The sequence below is a fragment of the Mytilus californianus genome, unplaced genomic scaffold (assembly GCF_021869535.1).
Source record: "Mytilus californianus isolate M0D057914Y unplaced genomic scaffold, xbMytCali1.0.p SCAF_9, whole genome shotgun sequence".
In the NCBI taxonomy this organism is placed as follows: Eukaryota; Metazoa; Mollusca; class Bivalvia; order Mytilida; family Mytilidae; genus Mytilus; species Mytilus californianus.
In genome coordinates this window covers 39,832,779-39,853,501 of record NW_026262745.1, presented here as the reverse complement: position 1 = coordinate 39,853,501, position 20,723 = coordinate 39,832,779, and the positions used below count along the sequence as shown (strand labels likewise).

The window sequence follows — 20,723 nt, the reverse complement described above, 5'->3', positions numbered from 1 at the left end:
CACAGACATCTGGTTATTTTCCCCATGAAATATACTTGTAAAGCTATTTAAATCCTCAACAAGCACTAATTGCTTTTCTGATGCCACACTTCTTGGTCAAAGATTGGCCTCTTGGGGCTATTATAATATCATTTCCCCTTAAAATCTTAGAGATAGACAGTTATAACTAGATATGGAACCTTTAATTAAGACTTGAAGTTATTTATAATTTGAATCTTAATCGAAAGCAATTACATATATTCCTTAAATAATTGTAAGTACTAAGTTTTTTGAAGTTGTATAAAATAATTTATTAAAGTAATATTTTTGTCATTATTTTTTAAAGTAACCTCTCTAAACTCATCTAAAATTGGATAAATACTTAATTTTATTTAATGAAATGATATAAAAATTCTTGAAAACTACATTTAGTCCATGCTTTATTTGTCATTTAAAATAACTATTGAGTTATTAAATAATTTTTAAAAACAAAAAATATTTATAAACGTGACTAAAAAAAATTACTTGTTAAGTATCGCCACCTGACTGTTGTTTGTGTCTTGATAACTTTTATGTAGCATAATATCTATTTTTAAATCATATCATCTAATTATAAAATTTGAGAATTTTTTTATTATAAAAAAAGGAATGATTATTAAATATAATAAGAAAATATTTAAATGACTTTTACTTTTTGTGGAGACTTGAGATTTCTTTCTAAGCATTACACAGCACTGTTGAAGAATTTCTAATCTATTTTATAGTTTTGTAAAATTTAATGCAAAATGTATTAGAATAGACCAGATGTTTACACAGGTGTTTATGGAGCATCCTCTATAATGCTCTACTTTCCTTATCATAGAAGTGATGTAGATTTGATTGACATCTTAATGGATCATGATAATTATTGTCACATTAACTGCTGAGAAGAGCCTACTTAAAAAGCTCCGAGCATCCTCCGAGCATGCTCGGAGCTTCCTCGTAAGAATAAATCTATGATCCCTTATTTCAGCCAGGTAGCTGTTAACCTTAGTAAAGTTCATTATCTATACAAGTATTAAAATAATTTAAATAGCTCACTAACCTTCTTTACTTATATTTTTTATGCCCCACCTAAGGGCATTATGTTTTCCGGTCTGTGCATCCATTCGTTTGTCCGTCTGTTTGTTCGTCCATCTGTCCCGATTCAAGTTAAAGTTTTTGGTCAAGGTAGTTTTTGATGGAGTTGAAGTCCAATCAACTTGAAACTTGGTACACATGTTCCCTATCATATGATCTCTCTAATTTAAATGCAGAAATTAGAGTTTTGACCCAAATTTCAAGAAAATGTTAGTGCCTGCTTTACGTTAAAAGTTTTGGTCAAGGTAGTTTTTGATGAAATTGAAGTCCAATCAACTTGAAACTTAGTGCAAATGTTCCCTATGATATGATCTTTCTAATTTAATGCCAAATTAGAGTGTTGACCCCAATTTCATGGTCCACTGAACATAGAAAATGATAGTGTAAGTGGGGCATCTGTGTACTATGGACACATTCTTGGACCGGGAACACAGTTATCATCCTTTGATTTTTGTTGTCCACGAATATAGTCCCTGGTGTGGACAGTGTGTTACTTGCCAATTTTTTTTATACCCATTCCAAATTTATTTCTTCATGTTTTATGCCTCAAATAGCAAGTATGGGGATGAAATTACACTAGAAAAATTTGGGTCATGAATTTTAAAGTAAAGTAGTGATTTGGTCCAGCTGAAAAAGGTAAAAAAAATAGCATTTCCGAAGCTGTCAAAAGATTTCAAGACCCACTTAATAAAATTGTCCATATTTTGAGTTAGAGCTGATGAAGTTTTCTATAATTTTGATATAATTTGTCCCAAAAGTAGTACAACACACTGTAAAAATATTGAGTAAAAGCGCAGGTGGGATTTTTTAAATTTTCATTTATTGTTTAAAAGAAATGCACTACAAAATAACTGTGTTCTCAGGCCTCTTTGTTTGGTTAAAGAATCCAACTTTACAGACGAATGACATTCATTCTTGTTGCAAAACATTGAAAATATATTACAATAAGTTAAATTTGTTCATTATGATAAAAATTAAATGGAACTATAGTAGCAAGCAACATGGGATAATTTGTTCACTTAACTTTTGTATTTATTTAGGATGGGTATAAACTTGATGTGATAAAGAATTCTACTCTAGTGAACTCATATGTGTTGAAAAAAGGAAGATACTGTATTGAGGTTGCTAAGATAGATGGTACAGATGAGTATTTAATGAAGAGACCAAAATGCCCAGTAAGTACAAGATTACTGGCATATTTTACCAATGACAACTTAAAAAATTCCATGTACCTAACTACGTCTCATTTTCATTTTTCAATTTATGTTATTCTTGCAAATGGTTTATATAATTAATAATATGCTGAAAAGACTGGAGATGTGGGTATTTGTCACTAATACAGCACCCAAACGACACAAAAAAAACATAGGACATTGAGAAGTCAAAATAAGATTTCAGAAAGTAAGCTAGATATGTTTTATTATTAAGCTCTCAATTAAAGTTGTTTTTTTCTAATGTATATAATGCAACCATACAATCCTTGAAGATACATTATATGAAACAATTTCATGGAGTAACTAGTAAAGTAATAGGAGATGCTCAGAGTCTTTATTGATTGATATATTGTAATGCTTAGTGATAGATAAATTAATAAGTATACATCAGCACAAGCAATTTTTATACGCCCGTTTACGGGACGTATTATGGTATACCGTTGTCCGTCTGTCCGTCCATCTGTTCGTCATCAACATGTCGGACATTAACTCAAAAATGCTTAAACCAATTTGCATAAAACTTATGTTTATATCTATTGACGTGAGCTCCCTTTTGTTTTTTATAAAATTTAGATTTTACGTTTTGGAGTTATGGGGTTTTATTCATTAAAAAAAGGGGGATTTTCCAGTTTTCGGACAATAAGTCAAGCATGCTTTCACCAACTTGCAAGAAATTTTGGTGAATTGTTTATATCTATTGACATGAGCTCCCTTTCGATTTTTATAAATTTAAGATTTTACGTTTCCGAGTTGCAGGGTTTTATTCATAAAAAAAGGGGTGATTTTCCAGTTTTCGGACAAAAACTCAAAAATGTTTCAGCAATTCTTATGAAACTTTGGTGAATTGTTTGTATGTATTGATGTAAGCTCCCTTTAGAATTTTATATATCTTACATCTTACATTTCTGAGTTATGGGGTTTTATTCATTAAAAAAAGGGGTGATTTTCCAGTTTTCGGACAATAACTCAAAAATGCTGTCACCAATTCTCATGAAACTTTGGTGAATTGTTAATATCTATTGATGTGAGCTTCCTTTTTGTTGAGCCTGCGGCTTTTGTTGCAAAAGCGAGACATAGCGATCCTACATTCCGTCGGCGTCGGCGATGGCAGCGTCCACAAATATTCACCTTGTGGTAAAAGTTTTTGAGATTTTAATAACTTTCTTAAACTATCCTGCATTTCAACCAAACTTGGACAGAAGCTTGTTTATGATTATAAGATAGTATCCAGAAGAAAATTTTGTAAAAAAAAAAATCCTGTTTTTCCGTATTTTACTCATAAATGGACTTAGTTTTTCTGCCAGTTAACATTACATTCACTCTGTGGTTAAAAGTTTTTGAAATTTTAATAACTTTCTTAAACTATCCTAGATTTGTACCACACTTGGACAGAAGATTGTTTATAATCATAAGATAGTATCCAGAAGAAAATTTTGTAAAAAAAAAATCCTGTTTATCCGTATTTTACTCATATTTGGACTTAGTTTTTCTGCCAGTTAACATAACATTCACTCTGTGGTTAAAGTTTTTCAAATTTTAATAACTTTCTTAAACTATCCTGGATTTGTACCACACTTGGACAGAAGCTTGTTTGTGATCATAAGATAGTATTCAAAAGTAAATTTTGTTAAAAAAAAAATCCTGTTTATCTGTATTTCACTTATAAATGGACTTAGTTTTTCTGCCAGTTAACATTACATTCACTCTGTGGTTAAAGTTTTTGAAATTTTAATAACTTTCTTAAACTATCCTAGATTTGTACCACACTTGGACAGAAGATTGTTTATAATCATAAGATAGTATCCAGAAGAAAATTTTGTAAAAAAAAAATCCTGTTTATCCGTATTTTACTCATATTTGGACTTAGTTTTTCTGCCAGTTAACATAACATTCACTCTGTGGTTAAAGTTTTTCAAATTTTAATAACTTTCTTAAACTATCCTGGATTTGTACCACACTTGGACAGAAGCTTGTTTGTGATCATAAGATAGTATTCAAAAGTAAATTTTGTTAAAAAAAAAATCCTGTTTATCTGTATTTCACTTATAAATGGACTTAGTTTTTCTGCCAGTTAACATTACATTCACTCTGTGGTTAAAGCTTTCAAAACTTTAATAACTTTCTTAAACTATCTTGGATTTGTACCACACTTGGACAGAAGCTTGTTTATGATCAAAAGCTAGTATCTAGAAGGAAATTTTGTAAAAATTTATTTTCTGTTTTTCCGTATATTACTTATAGATGGACTTAGTTTTATTCCAGTTAACATTACGTACAGTCTGCAGTTAAAGTTTTTAAAACATTTATTAGATTCATAAACCTTCTTGGATTTTTACCAAACTTGAACAGATCTTCTTACAATCAAAAGATAGTATCTAGAGGAAAAATTTTTAATAATTTTTTCCCCGTTTTTGTTGAGCCTGCACTAACAGCAAAAGTAGGAGAGACACTGGGAACCCTTACGAATTTTTATTTTCATTAATTTCTAATATGACATTGATAATTAATTGAACTTTATTTGTTTATAGTCTGACAACAGATTTACTAAGTATTGCACAACAGCAAGAAATCTTTAATTGAATATAAATTCAATTCATATAACCAATTTCAAGTTCTTTGACTACATTTATTCAGAAACCTATAATATGTCAAATATTTAATTACTATCCAAATTCAGACCTGAATCAAGCTTGAATATTGTGTTCATTTTTGCCCCAACTGTTCAGGGTTGGACCTCTACGGACGTATCTAGCTGCACTCAGCGAAGCAGTTTATTTGAAACAGTTTTAGGAAAGCGGTCTTCAATGTGGAGGTTAAAATAGTCATATCATGTGATGTTTTTCTATGCATTAGCCTATTCCTTCTCACTGGCAAATATACATTTTAACAATTCTCCTGGTTAAAAATTCATCTCTACTTGTTTATTTTGATTCCTTTTACCTTTGCTAAGAACCTCTGGTCAGATGACAAACCCATAATATGATATTTAATGCAGACAATGTGTTGATGATCCTGATTATGTCTTCTGTTATAATGTTGTAATATGACAATGAGATCAGATTTTAAAAAAAAACAACTCATTATCTTGTAACATTTGTATTATAATTGCAATTTCAATTATATCCATACAAGATGCTAATTTATTGTGGATTTACATTTGATTTTTTGCACTTTTAGTAGGGTTTGTATATAGATATAAGAAGCTGTGGTATGAGTGCCGATGAGACTACTCTCTATCCAAGTCACAATTTGTATATGTCATGTTGATAAAATCACACATTTTGATTTGTGCATTTCAGTCCTTTATGTACCCACCAATATTGAAGAGAGGATTGAAAGTTATTACTTGTGTTAAAGTTAAGGGGTATGTATATGATAAAGTGATATAGAGCGAATTAAATACAGTGAATACCTGTCTAAAACCTAATCTTGATTAAACTGTAAACCGTTCTAAACCAGACTTGCTCCAAAAACTCTGTATACTCACATAATAATGTATGCACCTACCTGTACAAACTGTACAAACAAAGGTCTTTATACCAATGTCATTGTATAAAACTAGCTGTATAAACTGAAATCCTGACTGAATTGTAAACTTGTTTAAACAAAACTCGCTCCAAAGTATCTTTATACAAGCATCAATGTATGAACCATGCTGTATTAACTGAAACCCTGACAATACTGTAAACCTGTCTTACTCAGACTGGGTTTAACAGATATTTGTACCAACATAATGTATAAACTGAAATCCTGACTGAATCAGACTTAATCCAAATTGTCTAAATATCCACATAAATTAGATATAAGATGCGGTATGAGTGCCAATGAGACAACTCTCCATCCAAGCCACAATTTGTAAATAAACTATTATAGGTCAAAGTACGGCCTTCAACACGGAGCCTTGGTTCACACCGAACAGCAGCTATAAAGGGCCCTAAAAATGACTAGTGTAAAACAATTCAAACAGGAAAACCAACGGTCTATACAATATTAATGCATGAACCTAGCTGTAAAAACTAAAACCTGTGCAGGCATGACACTGTCTAATTCAGACATGCTCCAAAGTTACTTTATACCAACATCAGTATATACCAAACACCTATCTAAACCGAACAAGTTTTCAGACAGGTTTCACTGTATAATATTTTTGTACTGTTGTTGGAACGGGATGTAGCATATATTTGCTATAGAAGTCTAAGGAGCATTGTATTTTTTTCTGAAATGGGTAGTTGATAGTCTCTCAGAACCAGATATACAGACAGACAGTCGAAATAAGAAAAATGTACCAATTGAACTGCATAGTTTAAAGAAAATTAGTAAATACTTATATAAATATAATTATATGTAATGCATCACTGTTTGTAATATTGCTGTCCATTTTCACCTGCCCAAAAAGACCTGTTTCATATAGCACATGTTGTTTTTTTGTTTTCAAAGATCTGAGACTGTGAAGTATGAAGAGAAAGTTATAAGTAGAGTACAAGATGACGGAAAAATTGAATATATGCTAAGTAAAGATGACGATGAAGATGAGGACAGTTTGGGACAATCTGAATGTATGCTTCTAACGGACCAAGCTTATAAAGACTTACAGACTCTTAGAAGGGAGAAAAAGGAGGCTGGGAATGTCATTATGTATTCTGGTAAGAGAGGAAAAAATAAATAATAAAGAAACTGGTTTTTATGGATCTTTTCTTCTTTGAAGTTGCCAAAAGGTCACTGATTAACAAAAGAGTTCAAATATCATGGCTAGATCAAGATGGTCCTTAGTATAAACTGTAGCAATAATTTCTAATTATTTTAAGTATTCATCAAATATTGGCTTTTAGCTCATCTGGCTTTGGTCGTCAGTTAACTCTTACAAAAATCATGTACTCTAAAACTACTGGGCCAATTGGAACAGAACTTTACCACAGTCATCCTAAAAAAGGGCTAAAAATAGAACATGGGGGTAAATTGCAAATATTGTCTTCTTATTTTCTTGTAAACCATGATAGAAAGAAAATTTTGACTTTGAAGGAAATGTTTGAATGCTGTCTCATTTGTCAAAATATACGATGAAGTCATAAAATTGATGTTTCTTTTGAATAGAAAAGATGAGTCAAATCTCTTTGAAAAATTTAATACTGATAAATAAAGTAGTTAAAAGAATAACTTCAAAGGTTATTTATTTAAAGAGTTATCTCTCTTATATCAGCTCTCCCCTTTCCTCCCCTTATTAAAAGTAACAGACATTTGGTGTTACCACAAAGTTGACTGACTGTATGATATGTTTTATAGGAACTAAAGAACAGCACCGTTTAGAGAAGACCTTTGTACCAGCACCACCTTTCTTGATAACTAAGGTATTACAGATATGATACTACTTTTATAGCACATTAATTAGTTTTATTCTCAAAAATGACCATTTAAAAGGTAAAAAAATATTTTTACATAATAAAAATTTTAAATTCCTGAAGACAAACAGGTTTTGGTGCCAGTGTCCTATGTTGGTTTAAACCCCCCTAAAAGACACCTGGGCAAATTTTCCATGGGGTTTCAAATACCATATGACACCGGCAATTATATAATTGTTCAATGAATTATGTGAAAGGCCACTTTTGAAATCTTGCGATTGGTTCACTGTAATTATTTTAAAACAAATGAATTAATTGATAAAGAGTATCCATAATATTTTAGGGAAGTAGTTCTGCCTTAGACGTGGCTGATAATGAATGGAAAACAAAGGCGATATTTGCACACAGTTCTTGTTGCCAGGTGATTACACGTCCATCTGTTCAGGAACAAATCATAACATTACATTCTAGACATTTGCAAGAGTGGTCAAGTATTAGAAAAACTAACTTTGAGATCCCTTATTCTCTGGTGTACCTTCCTTCTGGCTTGGATGATGAGACCTTGAGATATCCTGTTGCCATGACAATGTTTGATGATGTTAATGTTCACAGACTTTGTTGTATGCATGGTAAGTTTATTAAAGTAGAAAAAGTACTTTTTGTATTTGTGAAAAGAGTCACTGAGCTACTACAAGGCACAATCAAACTTATAAGATATTAACTGCTATCAAGAAAATCTGTTCAGGGCATACAATACAGTTATAGGGGAGGTAATGATGTCACTTAAGTAAAATGTTATTTTTCATGAAGTCCAAATGTAACATATTGGGAAAAGATGTATTTTAAATTAGCTTGAAATTAAGTTCATGGACCCCTGTTTTTTAAATGACATTAAGCTTAATTAGTTAGGAAGATTTTTTGTATCAATCTTGAGGGGAAAAATTGATGATGTTTAAAAAAGTACATAAATTAACAGCCAAATATATCAGTTTATTCTGAAATCATGGAAAACTTCAAAGTATGAATTCTTTTCAAAGAATTGTTTCACAAATTTACTGTATACTTATTTAAAAGAAGATATTCCAAATGGTTTTACAAAAAAAAACAGCTTTTGTGTATCTTTTAAACAAAAAAGTTAGGTTTTTCTACCAACACTACTGTAAATTCAGAAATTATTGCGAGGTTTTTATTAATGCGACTAGGTGAGTATCGCAATAATAAGACCTCACATTTTGATATCTGATACATATATCTGTATGCAGAGTTTCCTGAAATCACAATAATTAAACTCACATTTATGTCCATTTTTTAACAATCGCAATAATAAATGCACACAATAATTTCTGAATTTACAGTATATACAAATGTAAAAAATATAGAAATTTTGAGAAAATATCTTAAATAATGACAACATTTATCTCAAAAAGTAGCACATGAAGGTATGATTTTTATTACATATTTGAATTTACCAGGTAAAAAATAGCTTGTATGCAAACTTGTGTCAATAAATCACTGTGGATCAAAACAATTGTTTGCCCAGAATTGACAATGGCTTCTGTTGTAAATGTTCTTTGTGTCCCATGATCACCTAAACTTTTTTTAAGATGTCTGTACGAAGAACAAATATAAATAAAACTGAACTTTCCATGGTTTCCAAGTTGTAAGTATTTTAACTCTCAAGATAGCATAAAATCTGTCTCCTGTTATTTTCAAATCCCAAATTTTGGTTCTCAGAAAGTTTATTATTGTCAGGTACTCGATCCTGCACCATCAATGCTGTGTGTCATAAAAGAAAATACAGGAATAAGAAAATTATGCACAGTTTAGCAACCAATAAGATAACAATTGATTTGAACATTGAAATAACTTCACTCCGATTAGCACATCATTTAGAAAATATCCTAATATTATACATCTGATAATACAGCCATGGTTGAATATTAGCCCTTTTTAAAAAATACAAAATGACTAAGAAAATACGACTTGGTCCAATATGTATGCAAATGATATTAAAATATTTGAATACTTGCCTTACAGATGACAATGAACTAGGAATTAACTACATACAGCCTACAGTTGCTTATCCTAAAGTCAAGATAGATTATAGTAATGATAATTTACAGTCTGTCTATGTACATGGTTAGTAGAAGTAATCACCCAATATAATGTAATTTCCATTATAAAGCCCTGTTTATGTACATGGTCAGTAAAAGTAATAACCCACTATAAAGCCCTGTTTATGTCATGGTAAGTAGAAGTAATCACCCATTATAAAGCCCTGTTTATGTACATGATAAGTAGAAGTAATCACCCATTATAAATTTTGTTTATGTACATGGTAAGTAAAAGTAATCACCCATTATAAAGCCCTGTTTATGTACATGGTAAGTAAATGTAATAACCCACTATAAAGCCCTGTTTATGTTCATGGTAAGTAGAAGTAATAACCCATTATTAAGCAGCCCTAATGAAAGGCAATGCCTCATATAAAACCTGTTTGTCATTATAAACACCTTTTCAAGAAAGGCCATACCACATATTAGATTTTTAATCCCCCCCCCCCCCCCCCCCCCCCCCCCGTAGCAGAGGGGCATTAACTTTTACCCTTGTCCGTCCGTCCCTCCGTACATCCCAAAATTGGTTTCCGTTCTCTAACTTTAGTTTGACTCAACCAAATGTTATGAAACTTATACACTTTTCTTATTACCACAAAACACAGATCAAGTTTGAATTTTGGTGGCGTCACTTTTACTGTTCTAGAGTTATGCCCATTTACAAATAGAAAAATTGCTGATTTATTTTTCTTTTATCACATTTCCTAATTGAAGGACTCCTGTGAATCAAAAGACTGGTGATTGTAAGAACACCTTGCTTTTGTATTCATTTTGATCTGCATTGTCTTTTTTGCCATGTAAGCACTAAGCATTCACTTTTTAAGAACTGGCAATGATATTAGAGGGGCATTGTTTTTTCTAATTTTTGCATAATGTCTGTTCATCTGTCCATCCCATTTCATGTTAAAGTATTGGTTTAAGGTAGTTTGTGATCACATCAACATGAAACTTAGTACACATGTTCATTATGAAGTATGGTCACATCAACATGAAACTTAGTACACATGTTCATTATGAAGTATGGTCACATCAGCATGAAACTTAGTACACATGTTCATTATGAAGTATGGTCACATCAACATGAAACTTAGTACACATGTTCATTATGAAGTATGGTCACATCAAAATGAAACTTACCGGTAGTACACATGTTCATTATGAAGTGTGGTCACATCAACATGAAACTTAGTAAAAATGCTAATTATGAAGTGTGGTCACATCAACATGAAACTAAGTACACATGTTCATTATGAAGTGTGGTCACATCAACAGGAAATGTAGTACACATGTTTATTATGAAGTATGGTCACATCAACATGAAATTTGGTACACATGTTTATTATGAAGTATGGTCACATTAACATGAAATTTAGTACACATGTTTATTATGAAGTATGGTCACATCAACATGAAATTTAGTACACATGTTTATTATGAAGTGTGGTCACATCAACATGAAATTTAGTACACATGTTTATTATGAAGTGTGGTCACATCAACATGAAATTTAGTACACATGTTCATTATGAAGTATGGTCACATCAACATGAAACTTAGTACACATGTTCATTATGAAGTGTGGTCACATCAACATGAAATGTAGTACACATGTTCATTATGAAGTGTGGTCACATCAACATGAAACTTAGTACACATGTTCATTATGAAGTGTGGTCACATCAGCATGAAACTTAGTACACATGTTCATTATGAAGTATGGTCACATCAGCATGAAACTTAGTAGACATGTTCATTATGAAGTGTTGTCACATCAGCATGAAACTTAGTACATGAAGTGAGGTGGCTTGGTGGCTGAGTGGTCTAAGTAGTCGAACTAATGTATCACTAGCCTGTCAACACTGAGGTTGTGAGTTGGAATCCTGCATGTGGTGGTTGACTCCAATCTTTATTAACTAGGATTTTCGGGTTTTAATTTCAGAATTTCAAAAAACAAACCAGTTTGTAATGTTTTATTTTTCATGATTTTCTTGTCCCCTTTACTTAATTTGCCTTCCATGAAGATCAAATTTGCCTTTTTTTGGTTAATTGTGAAATTAGCAGAAACAGACTTTCCAGCAGTATTCCAAACCATTAGTGATGTCATTAGCTTTATCTTGTTATTTTATGTAGAATAAAGTCACCTACACCACATAAAGCCATTTTGTTTAAACATTCACAAATTTTCAAAAACATTCTGTAACAATATGAATAGAATGAAAACCATACAAAGTGGTTGGCACTTGACTGGTTCTAGGTGTAACATATTTACTGCATAGAGTAATCATTGTAGATGGTACCAGACCAAATCTTTACCACTTGAACCAACCGAAGCAGACATCTATACACTTCATGGACTTGCCAGGTTTTCCTATGAAAAAGAATATCCCAGTAGAATACAGTTATGGCAATCTATACCAGGCATGGAATTATGTTGCACTTCTGACACACAAGGTATGCTAATCTACTGTGAATTAACAAAATTAATGCAATGTTTTTATTGTTGCTAAAAGTGCTAATGGAAAGGTTCATCAAAACTGTAAACTTAAATTTTTGATAGCAATATTTTTTTAAGCAGCACTCATCCTGAATATGCATGTAATATTTGCCACTGGATGCTAAGCAACTAACAGTCAATCAATATATGCAGCATTTTCTTAAATCACAATAATATATCTAGCATTGTTGTCCATTGTTAAAAAACTGCAATAATAAATGCATGTTCAAACTTCTTTTTTTGTATTTAAAAATGTAAATTGTTCTGAATTTTATTAATCCTGTGCTTGAATGAATAGTTCACATGTGCAATTCTCATTACAAATTGAAATTTCATTTCATATCACTATTTACATTTCATATTGTGTATAGTTGAAAATTCCGCCTAAGATGAAGATGCTAAATGAAAACAAGGGGAAATGGAAGCAGCAGCAAGTATGTTGATTAGTTTATTCCATCAAAAAGTATAATTTTAGAAGGTTTTTCTATATAAATTGAATTTTGAATTTAAATAAGTATATATTCACATGAAGAACATGTTAAAAATGGATATTTGATACTCAAAACTTCACATGCAATTGCATGTAAAGAAAGGGGATTAATTTCATACTCATTGTGCTAAAAGTCAAGTGCAACCTGCCAAACATATGTCTCTTATTGGTTTTGGTATATAGGATATAAGTCAATGAGACAGCAGCCAAACAACACAAATAACCTAACAATATCTAGTGATACAGTCTTAAACAAAAACCAGGGTTTATTTGTCAAGCTAATAATTGCCCTGAATTTTAAACAAGTTTAACAGAGCCTCTGAAATATGCCATCAACACCAAATTCTCCAAATCATTATCATCTGAGGGTACCAATTTTCATGGGTTCAGTGGTTATATGTTAACAACAAATTCAATTTTTTGATGAAATACTTATTTCTAAAGGCTTATACACAGAATTTGTCAAAGCCACAAAAGGTATCCTCTAAAAATTTTCCTCAATTCAGGAAAATTATCATCAATGATATTAAGTGATTCAACTGAAACAAAAAACATTAATGAATGGTTAAAAAGTATATATTTTTGCAATAATTTAGAAAATGTTAAATTTCAGATAGAGACATTACTGTTCCAGTTATTACAACCTTATGCCTCATTATGTGGTTTGTTTGCTACCCAGCATGGTGGCCTATCTTCCCAGGGTGCACCAGGAAATCTCCTTGACTGGATTACTGATCTTGTTGGTGAAGATGTCCCAGTGAAACAAGTTAGATCAGGAATGACAGCTGAGGAACCATTATTTATGGAATATGGCCATATTCTAGCATGTAGAGCACATGCATATAGTCGTGGCGATTATGTATCCATACCAAACTACTCTCTTGAATCTGCATATTATGAACCATATGAACAATTTGCAGAAACTTTAACAGTTCAAAGTCAGGATTTGAATACATTACCAAGTAACCTCTTGACAACGTTTAGAAATATACGAGTAATTTCAATTGTAAATGTTGCCTTGCATGACACACATATATTTCCAAGTGGGTTATCAAAGTGTAACAATTTAGAAGTTCTCATTCTAGCCAATTTGAAGGGCATCATTGAGCTACCAAAGGACATCATCAGTGGCCCATTGATGTCAACATTTTTCATTCACAACTGCCCAGTAAAAAAGCTGGACTTTGATTGGCCAGTCAAAAACAAGTTGACTAATTTGACCTTGAAAGGACTGTTGATAGAAGATATTCCTGCTAATATTGGAAGGTTGAAAGATCTAGAAGAATTATGCTTAGATTACAATCCAATTACCAGCTTACCAAAAGAAATAGAGAATTTGACAAAACTGAGGTTTTTAAGTGTAAAAGGTAAATAGATATTTTTGAATGTTTAAGATAGGAACCAATGAATTGTAGTGAAATTTGATATCTGCAGTTTAGAATGATGTTTTACCTGTATTCTCCATATATTTGTTTTTCTTGTCTATTTAGAAGATAAGATTATAGGCCAAATTGTCCTTAAATCCAACTTGTTGAACAGTGAATTTGTACCTAAAATTGAAAATTCGAATTTTTATGCCCCTGGTTTGCATAATGTTTCCCATGCAGATGTATGTATTTCATCCTTTTTTTCTGATGAAATTAAACAGTTGTCAAAAAAATATTGTAATCTTGGATTACACCTACATTTGCATGACGATAATACAAAATAGTTTATGTTACAGTAATATCTTTTAAACATAACAAATGGATGTTGCCCTGTCTCCAGGGTTGTGGGCCTTGATTTATTTTTAAATTTGTTCTAAGAACTGTTTGCTGCATTATCTATCAGGTTATTTGGAAACAAATTCCCTTATGCCAAAAAAATGTATAATTTTCTAAATTTTAGCAGGAATTTTCCTGTAAATATGGAAAGGTTTAAACATATATAACGTGTTATGGATTTTTATTTATTTGGTAAAATTCAAGACAAAAAATATTCTTAAAATATGCTGAGCAATAAATACACTGTGTACATGATCTTCCAATTAATGAATTTTCCCAGGAACCTTTCACACAGTAAATATCTGCATGTCAAAATGTCCTATGATGTGTTTTTCCCCAAATGACCCACGGACCATCGGGGCAGTTCATTCATAAAACTGAAATTGGAAAGTCAGTTATTGATAAAGAATTTTTAACTATTAACTATTCCAATTTTATTATCTACCTAGTGGTATATCTATTCAAACATCACAAGTCAAGAAAATGGTTTGAAAACTGCTTGGTCTTATTGCATTAAGTATAAATAGAATAATATTTTCATGAAATTCTTAAAGAATAAGTTATCATTTAGGAGTACCATGGATTGCTCCTGAGGGAAAGTTTGACCAAATGCCAAAACAAGTCTACACCATGTGGCACATTGAAAATCCATATGTAAAAAACAACATTGGAGAGGATGTAAGTTATTTATTATCTTTAAAAAAACGATGATAGACTCTAGGCTATCTTTTTTTGTTAATAACCATTTATAAAAAATATTTATCTATTTTGAGAATAATCCTTGAGAGACAGGGTGAAGTGTCAGTTTTTTTTTTTCCAACTTTCTTTTAAAGATCTACAAGGTGAAACTTTGTCCAATTCATTCACATTATATTCTTTTTCAATACTTCAAACAAAAATAAATCATTTATAAGAAGAAGCAACACTTGTAATTGGTTGTCAGCTCGCCACAATGGCACTGAAGCTTTATTTTGCTACCAATGAAACACAAATGTCCAATTTAACTGTAATCAACCACTGTCATAAGGTATGAACACAATCTACAGTAGAGAAAGTATTCTATAAGTCCAAAACAACATAGAAGAGAACATATGAGCTGCATCGGATAGAAATCGACCTTATGCAAGTACACATATACATGTACATGTATAAGACTGGTTGATATTGGAGCATTTAAATACGAAATAAAAGATGAATGTTGGTCTGTTTTGTAGGCTTCTTATAACAACTCAATTTTCGAACAGTTACAGACTTTCCGTAGAGATTTTTTCAACCGGAAAGAGGTTGACATATGTATTGGTATTCATTTGCATAAGGTCGATTTCTATCCCATGCAGCTCATATGTTATCTACTGTAAATTCAGAAATTATTGCGAGGTTTTTATTATTGCGAATAATGCGACTTGGTGATTATCGCAATAATAAGAACTCGCATTCCGATATCTGTTCGGATATCTGTATGCAGATTTTCCTCAAATCGCAATAATTAATCTTGCATTTTTGTCTATTCTTCAAAAATCGCAATAATAAATGCATGCAATAATTTCTGAATTTACAGTATTTTTTTAGGTATAAACCTTGTAGGGGTGATATGCTTTTGATATTTTAAACACTGTAGGGATTCACATTAGTAAACACATGCTTGGATTGATCAACATGCCTGTGCCCTATAATAAACCATAGTGTTAGTGATGTGAGTAGTCTTTACCTGGGCACAGACAGGTTGGAAATATGCATACACAGGGATATGGGTGTAGATTCCATACAAAGAACTTGTGTGATGTCAACAGTTATTTACTGGGCTTAGACGTGTTTGGATAGATTATAACTTTTATACACTTGCTGTTTGATACACAGCATTACTATTTATACAAAAACATATATCTATTTTAGGAAGTGGATAGGATGTTCACTGAATGTGATGTCAACAATAATGACATTTTGGAGAAGTCAGAATTAGCTAGACTTAACTTGCAGATTATGAAAAAGATTCCAAGACTAGGCTGTCAGTCAATAGGTGAAGTTTATTGACAGCATTCTATATTTAACTGAACATATTCAATACCACTCTTTTAAAGGGAAAATTCACGATTTTTTACTTATCATCTTATTTTGTTCATAATACCATAAAAAACATATTCACCAAGTTTTATCTGGATATGAACACTAATAAAGAAGAAAATTGGGAATTATTAATTTTATTTATTCGAACTTCCTGACTTCTGTGACGTAGTTTAAGTCTTTTTGCATGCCGGGAGTGGATTAATCTCATTTTAAGTCTTGTTCGTTAATCATCTTATAACGCGATTTAAAGCGCATCGACTACTTTTGGCGTAGCTATTAACCAACTAATAATTCAGAAAGAAAATTGATCAGCCGTGCAACTTTTAAAATTAAAATGCACCTTTTATATTTTAAGGATATCTTATATGATTATAGTAATAAAAGTAAATCATACAATAGAATGTTTTTATGATTTTTTTTCCGACGGATATGTTGAACAAACATATATTACTGATAGTGTAATAAAAATGCATGTTTGTATTCTCACCTATTACTTCAGTCGAGGATTTGTCTTACTGTACAAATCCTTGCTTCAGTCTAGTACTGTGTAAATACAATGCATGTGTATTATACTGACACCACCTGGTAAAGGCGTGGTTAAATTCACGGTTATTAAAAGATTAGCATTATGTAATTTTAATCTTTTGATCTTCACAAGAGTTTTGTTTGGCCTCAAGGATTCACCGTTGTAGGTATGAAAAACATTGAAAAAAAGGATAAAACATAAGTGCGGGTTTGAGACAGGATATTTTTTTTAATTGTTTGGGGAGGAATATGGTGGCAAAATAACTGAATCGCCGTTATATATTTTTTTTTAATATTTTGCGTTAGCTCAATTTTTTAATAAATAGGTGATCAATTTGTTGTAACATCGAAATTCTGAATTACTTTCAATTAAATAATTTTATAGATAAAAATGGCCCACGATAACGAGCGTATAAATCAAAACTGTACTATTTCAAATTATCATCAGTAACCTTGAATACTTATTTAAATGTGCAGAGAAAATTATCAGTTACATTAATATAGTTTGGTCCGTCCAAAGCGATCTGCATTTACCTAATCGGAAATGCTGTGATTAAAATATTCTAAATCTCACAACGTATAAATTCTTTAGCTATTTGACCAACGATGTTTTAAAAAATTAACAGAATCAATCTAACGTCAACTTTCCTTTTTTGAATGGAGAAAGACCGGCGGAATCAATTTTCAATGTGCTTTATATCTTGTACCTTTGCAAGACTTATCATTCATTCATAAACCCACTCTAGACCAGAGACATATATACGTCTGTTAAAACTGACAAGAATACTCCTAAAACGGACAAGCAGTATATTCTTTAAATTTCTGTGATTTAATACCAAGAAAGAAAAAAATCCCGAAATTAATTTGATACTCAATATTTTTCCTGGAAAATATTCACACCCTCATTCGGTCTGAAAAAAAGATAAGAATTTGGTATACAGACTTGGATGGAGAGTTGTCTCATTGGCACTCATACCACATCTTCCTATATCTATTGAACATGCAGAAGTGTGAATGTCATAAAACCTAATTGTTATATCAGAAACCATTATAAATGTGAACCTGTATACGTAAGACCTCATGGGACGTCAACTAAGATCACCTAACCACATACAGGTAATATACAAGTAGCTCTGTTATACCCGGAAATGTCAAGAGTAATCACTTCTGATACAGAATGTACCAATGCAAAGAAAATTCTGATGATTGTGAAGCATGACCATTCATGATTTTAGAGGCGTCTCAGGTGGGGGATTGCCGGAACGATTTAATTTAAATTCTGACTAGATTTTTTTCTTCTCAATTTAAATCACTGAACTAAAAAAAAAAAGAAGAAAACTACGCCCAAGAACAGAATTCTTCTTGTAAATTCATAAATACACCGTTCTTATTTTGTAACTTTCGATAGACATGAACTCCAACCCCCCCCAAACCTGGGAACAGTACAATGTATATCTTACAATGTATATATTCCTGCCAAAATAACAAAAAAGGAGAAAAAGAAAGAGATGAACGGTAAATCACATCAGATTCAGATATTTATATAGTTGATTGTCGTTAGCTAGAGATGTATACATGTCTCTGCGTTAACTTATAAAAATAACAGGAAAGTATAAACTTGAAATAGATTTATGATGAATACTATGCAACTGCGACACCCCTTTTTATCACAGCGTACATGCATGTATTTAAATGACTGTCCGTTATTTCGATTAAGAATGACAATCGTACGTAAAATCCTATAGTTCATGGTGAGACTTTTTGTACCAGATATGCGACTTTTCGTATTTATATTTTCTCTTATATTACTCTCATTTGATATTTTATGCATAAGTGCAATATTGGGAATGGTTTATTACCACCACAAGCTAACTAAATAAATTAATCAACCCTCTAGCTGACCAGACGTTAATACAACTACTATCAGTCTATCCGCAGTGAAGTTTCTTTATTTCTTCAAATAGGCTTTTTGGGGATCATTAGTGTACGTCCAGTGGCATATATATTACATGCATGTCGGAACAGGAAAATTGACATCAGGTACTTTTAGAACCATGTTCACATTATTATACATTATACCAGAGACATATAATATAATATATATTATATGTCTCTGATTATACCCAACAATTGTGATGATGAAGAATTTCTTAAACTGTTCAAAATAATCTTATTGAAAAATAAATCTGTGATTTTACTATGTCCATAACTTCGATGAACCAAAGCAAATTAGATATCGAACTGTATTAAAATCAGATTGGTTCTGGATGTTTCTCTCGTATATTCAATTTACATGTATATATTCTAAATTGCGATTATCTATAGTTCCGTAACCTTCTATCTAGGCGTATAAACCAATGATCGACAAGTGCGTACATTTTGTTAAATCAATATTTGTAGGTTTCAAAATGTCCATACTTATTGACAACGAGAATATACTTACATTTCCCCCAATTTACCCTTGGAAAATATGTAAATAGATTTTTTATTTTATCTTTTTTTTGGAATTATTTAGATTTTCATAAATATCATTCTTAACACCAGAAATGTTATTTATAAACAAGCGTATGAGTTTAGTAATGACTAGTTTATCACTATCGGACACGCAAGACAAAGATGTATATTACACCTGATAGTTTCAAAATGGAAAGTTTACCGGCAAGTTAGTCGGCCGTGTACACTGATCAATACCCTCAGAAGTGAAGTGATGCACAAATTTCTTTATGTAATTGTGTAATAAGAGTTTTAAAGCCCGACAGGAAATCGCTTGAATACCTGGACGTGTCACCTCACAATACCTCTGGGATTTCTTTAGCCATGCTAGTGATCAGATAAGGGAAGGTCCGAATTTATTTAAATAAGTTTATTACATAAAAGAATTATGAACAAACTCGATTTTCGAAAACAATTTTACACGGAACACTTATTTATGACTTTGAACTTTGACTATTAACTAATTTCCATTAAAATTTCTTGTTTCAAAAACTTAGTTAAAAAAAAAAGTTTGAAAACACTAGTTATTTTTAAAAAAAATATATAATTACATTTTCCGTATCAAGTTAGTTAGGAAAGGTTGCACAACCATGTCTATTATAATCTTTTTTGTGACCCGGGAAAGTGTTTATGCTTTCCTTGTCGGATAAAACAACCGTACGCTTGACAAGATATATATACACTCAATTACGGCTACGTTAGGTTACTGCTTGTTTTGGTCCTTTGTGGTTTATAGATATATCGTGGTCTCTATTCAGGGAGGACGTCAAAATGGACGCATGCGGAGAATTGATACTCTAAATTTAAAATCGATGGTGATCTCTTATCTAGCAGGATAAAACTTTAATATTTATGAATTTGTGCTTTTTTATACATAATGAACATAATATCAATTTTTCATTTTTTTGCGAAGTTTCCCTTTAAGAGCCTACATATATTTTAAGATTTAATCATTTAGCTCTTTGGTGATGACCATCTTGTCTATAAACTATAGTAAGTCCCTTAGTTACAGGAATTATTTGTTATTTTAGACCTTGATGCAATAGATAATGGCATGAGAAAGATGTATGTAGTCTATATACGAACAATTTACACAAAATAACTTACATTTTAATGGAAATTGTCACCTATT

General features: G+C 31.4%; 1 protein-coding gene across 1 annotated transcript in view; it reads left to right on the top strand.

The window, feature by feature from the left end:
• The window catches only part of LOC127716353 (uncharacterized), a 133,449-nt gene that overhangs the window by 67,806 nt on the left and 44,920 nt on the right, over nt 1–20,723 (top strand). The window contains exons 29-39 of the mRNA XM_052222524.1: nt 2,139–2,273; nt 5,612–5,676; nt 6,750–6,955; nt 7,593–7,657; nt 7,992–8,277; nt 9,686–9,787; nt 12,053–12,213; nt 12,628–12,690; nt 13,360–14,113; nt 15,081–15,187; nt 16,403–16,526. Coding sequence (XP_052078484.1) covers nt 2,139–2,273; nt 5,612–5,676; nt 6,750–6,955; nt 7,593–7,657; nt 7,992–8,277; nt 9,686–9,787; nt 12,053–12,213; nt 12,628–12,690; nt 13,360–14,113; nt 15,081–15,187; nt 16,403–16,526 — 2,068 coding nt within the window. The remainder of the gene's footprint in view (nt 1–2,138; nt 2,274–5,611; nt 5,677–6,749; nt 6,956–7,592; nt 7,658–7,991; nt 8,278–9,685; nt 9,788–12,052; nt 12,214–12,627; nt 12,691–13,359; nt 14,114–15,080; nt 15,188–16,402; nt 16,527–20,723) is intronic.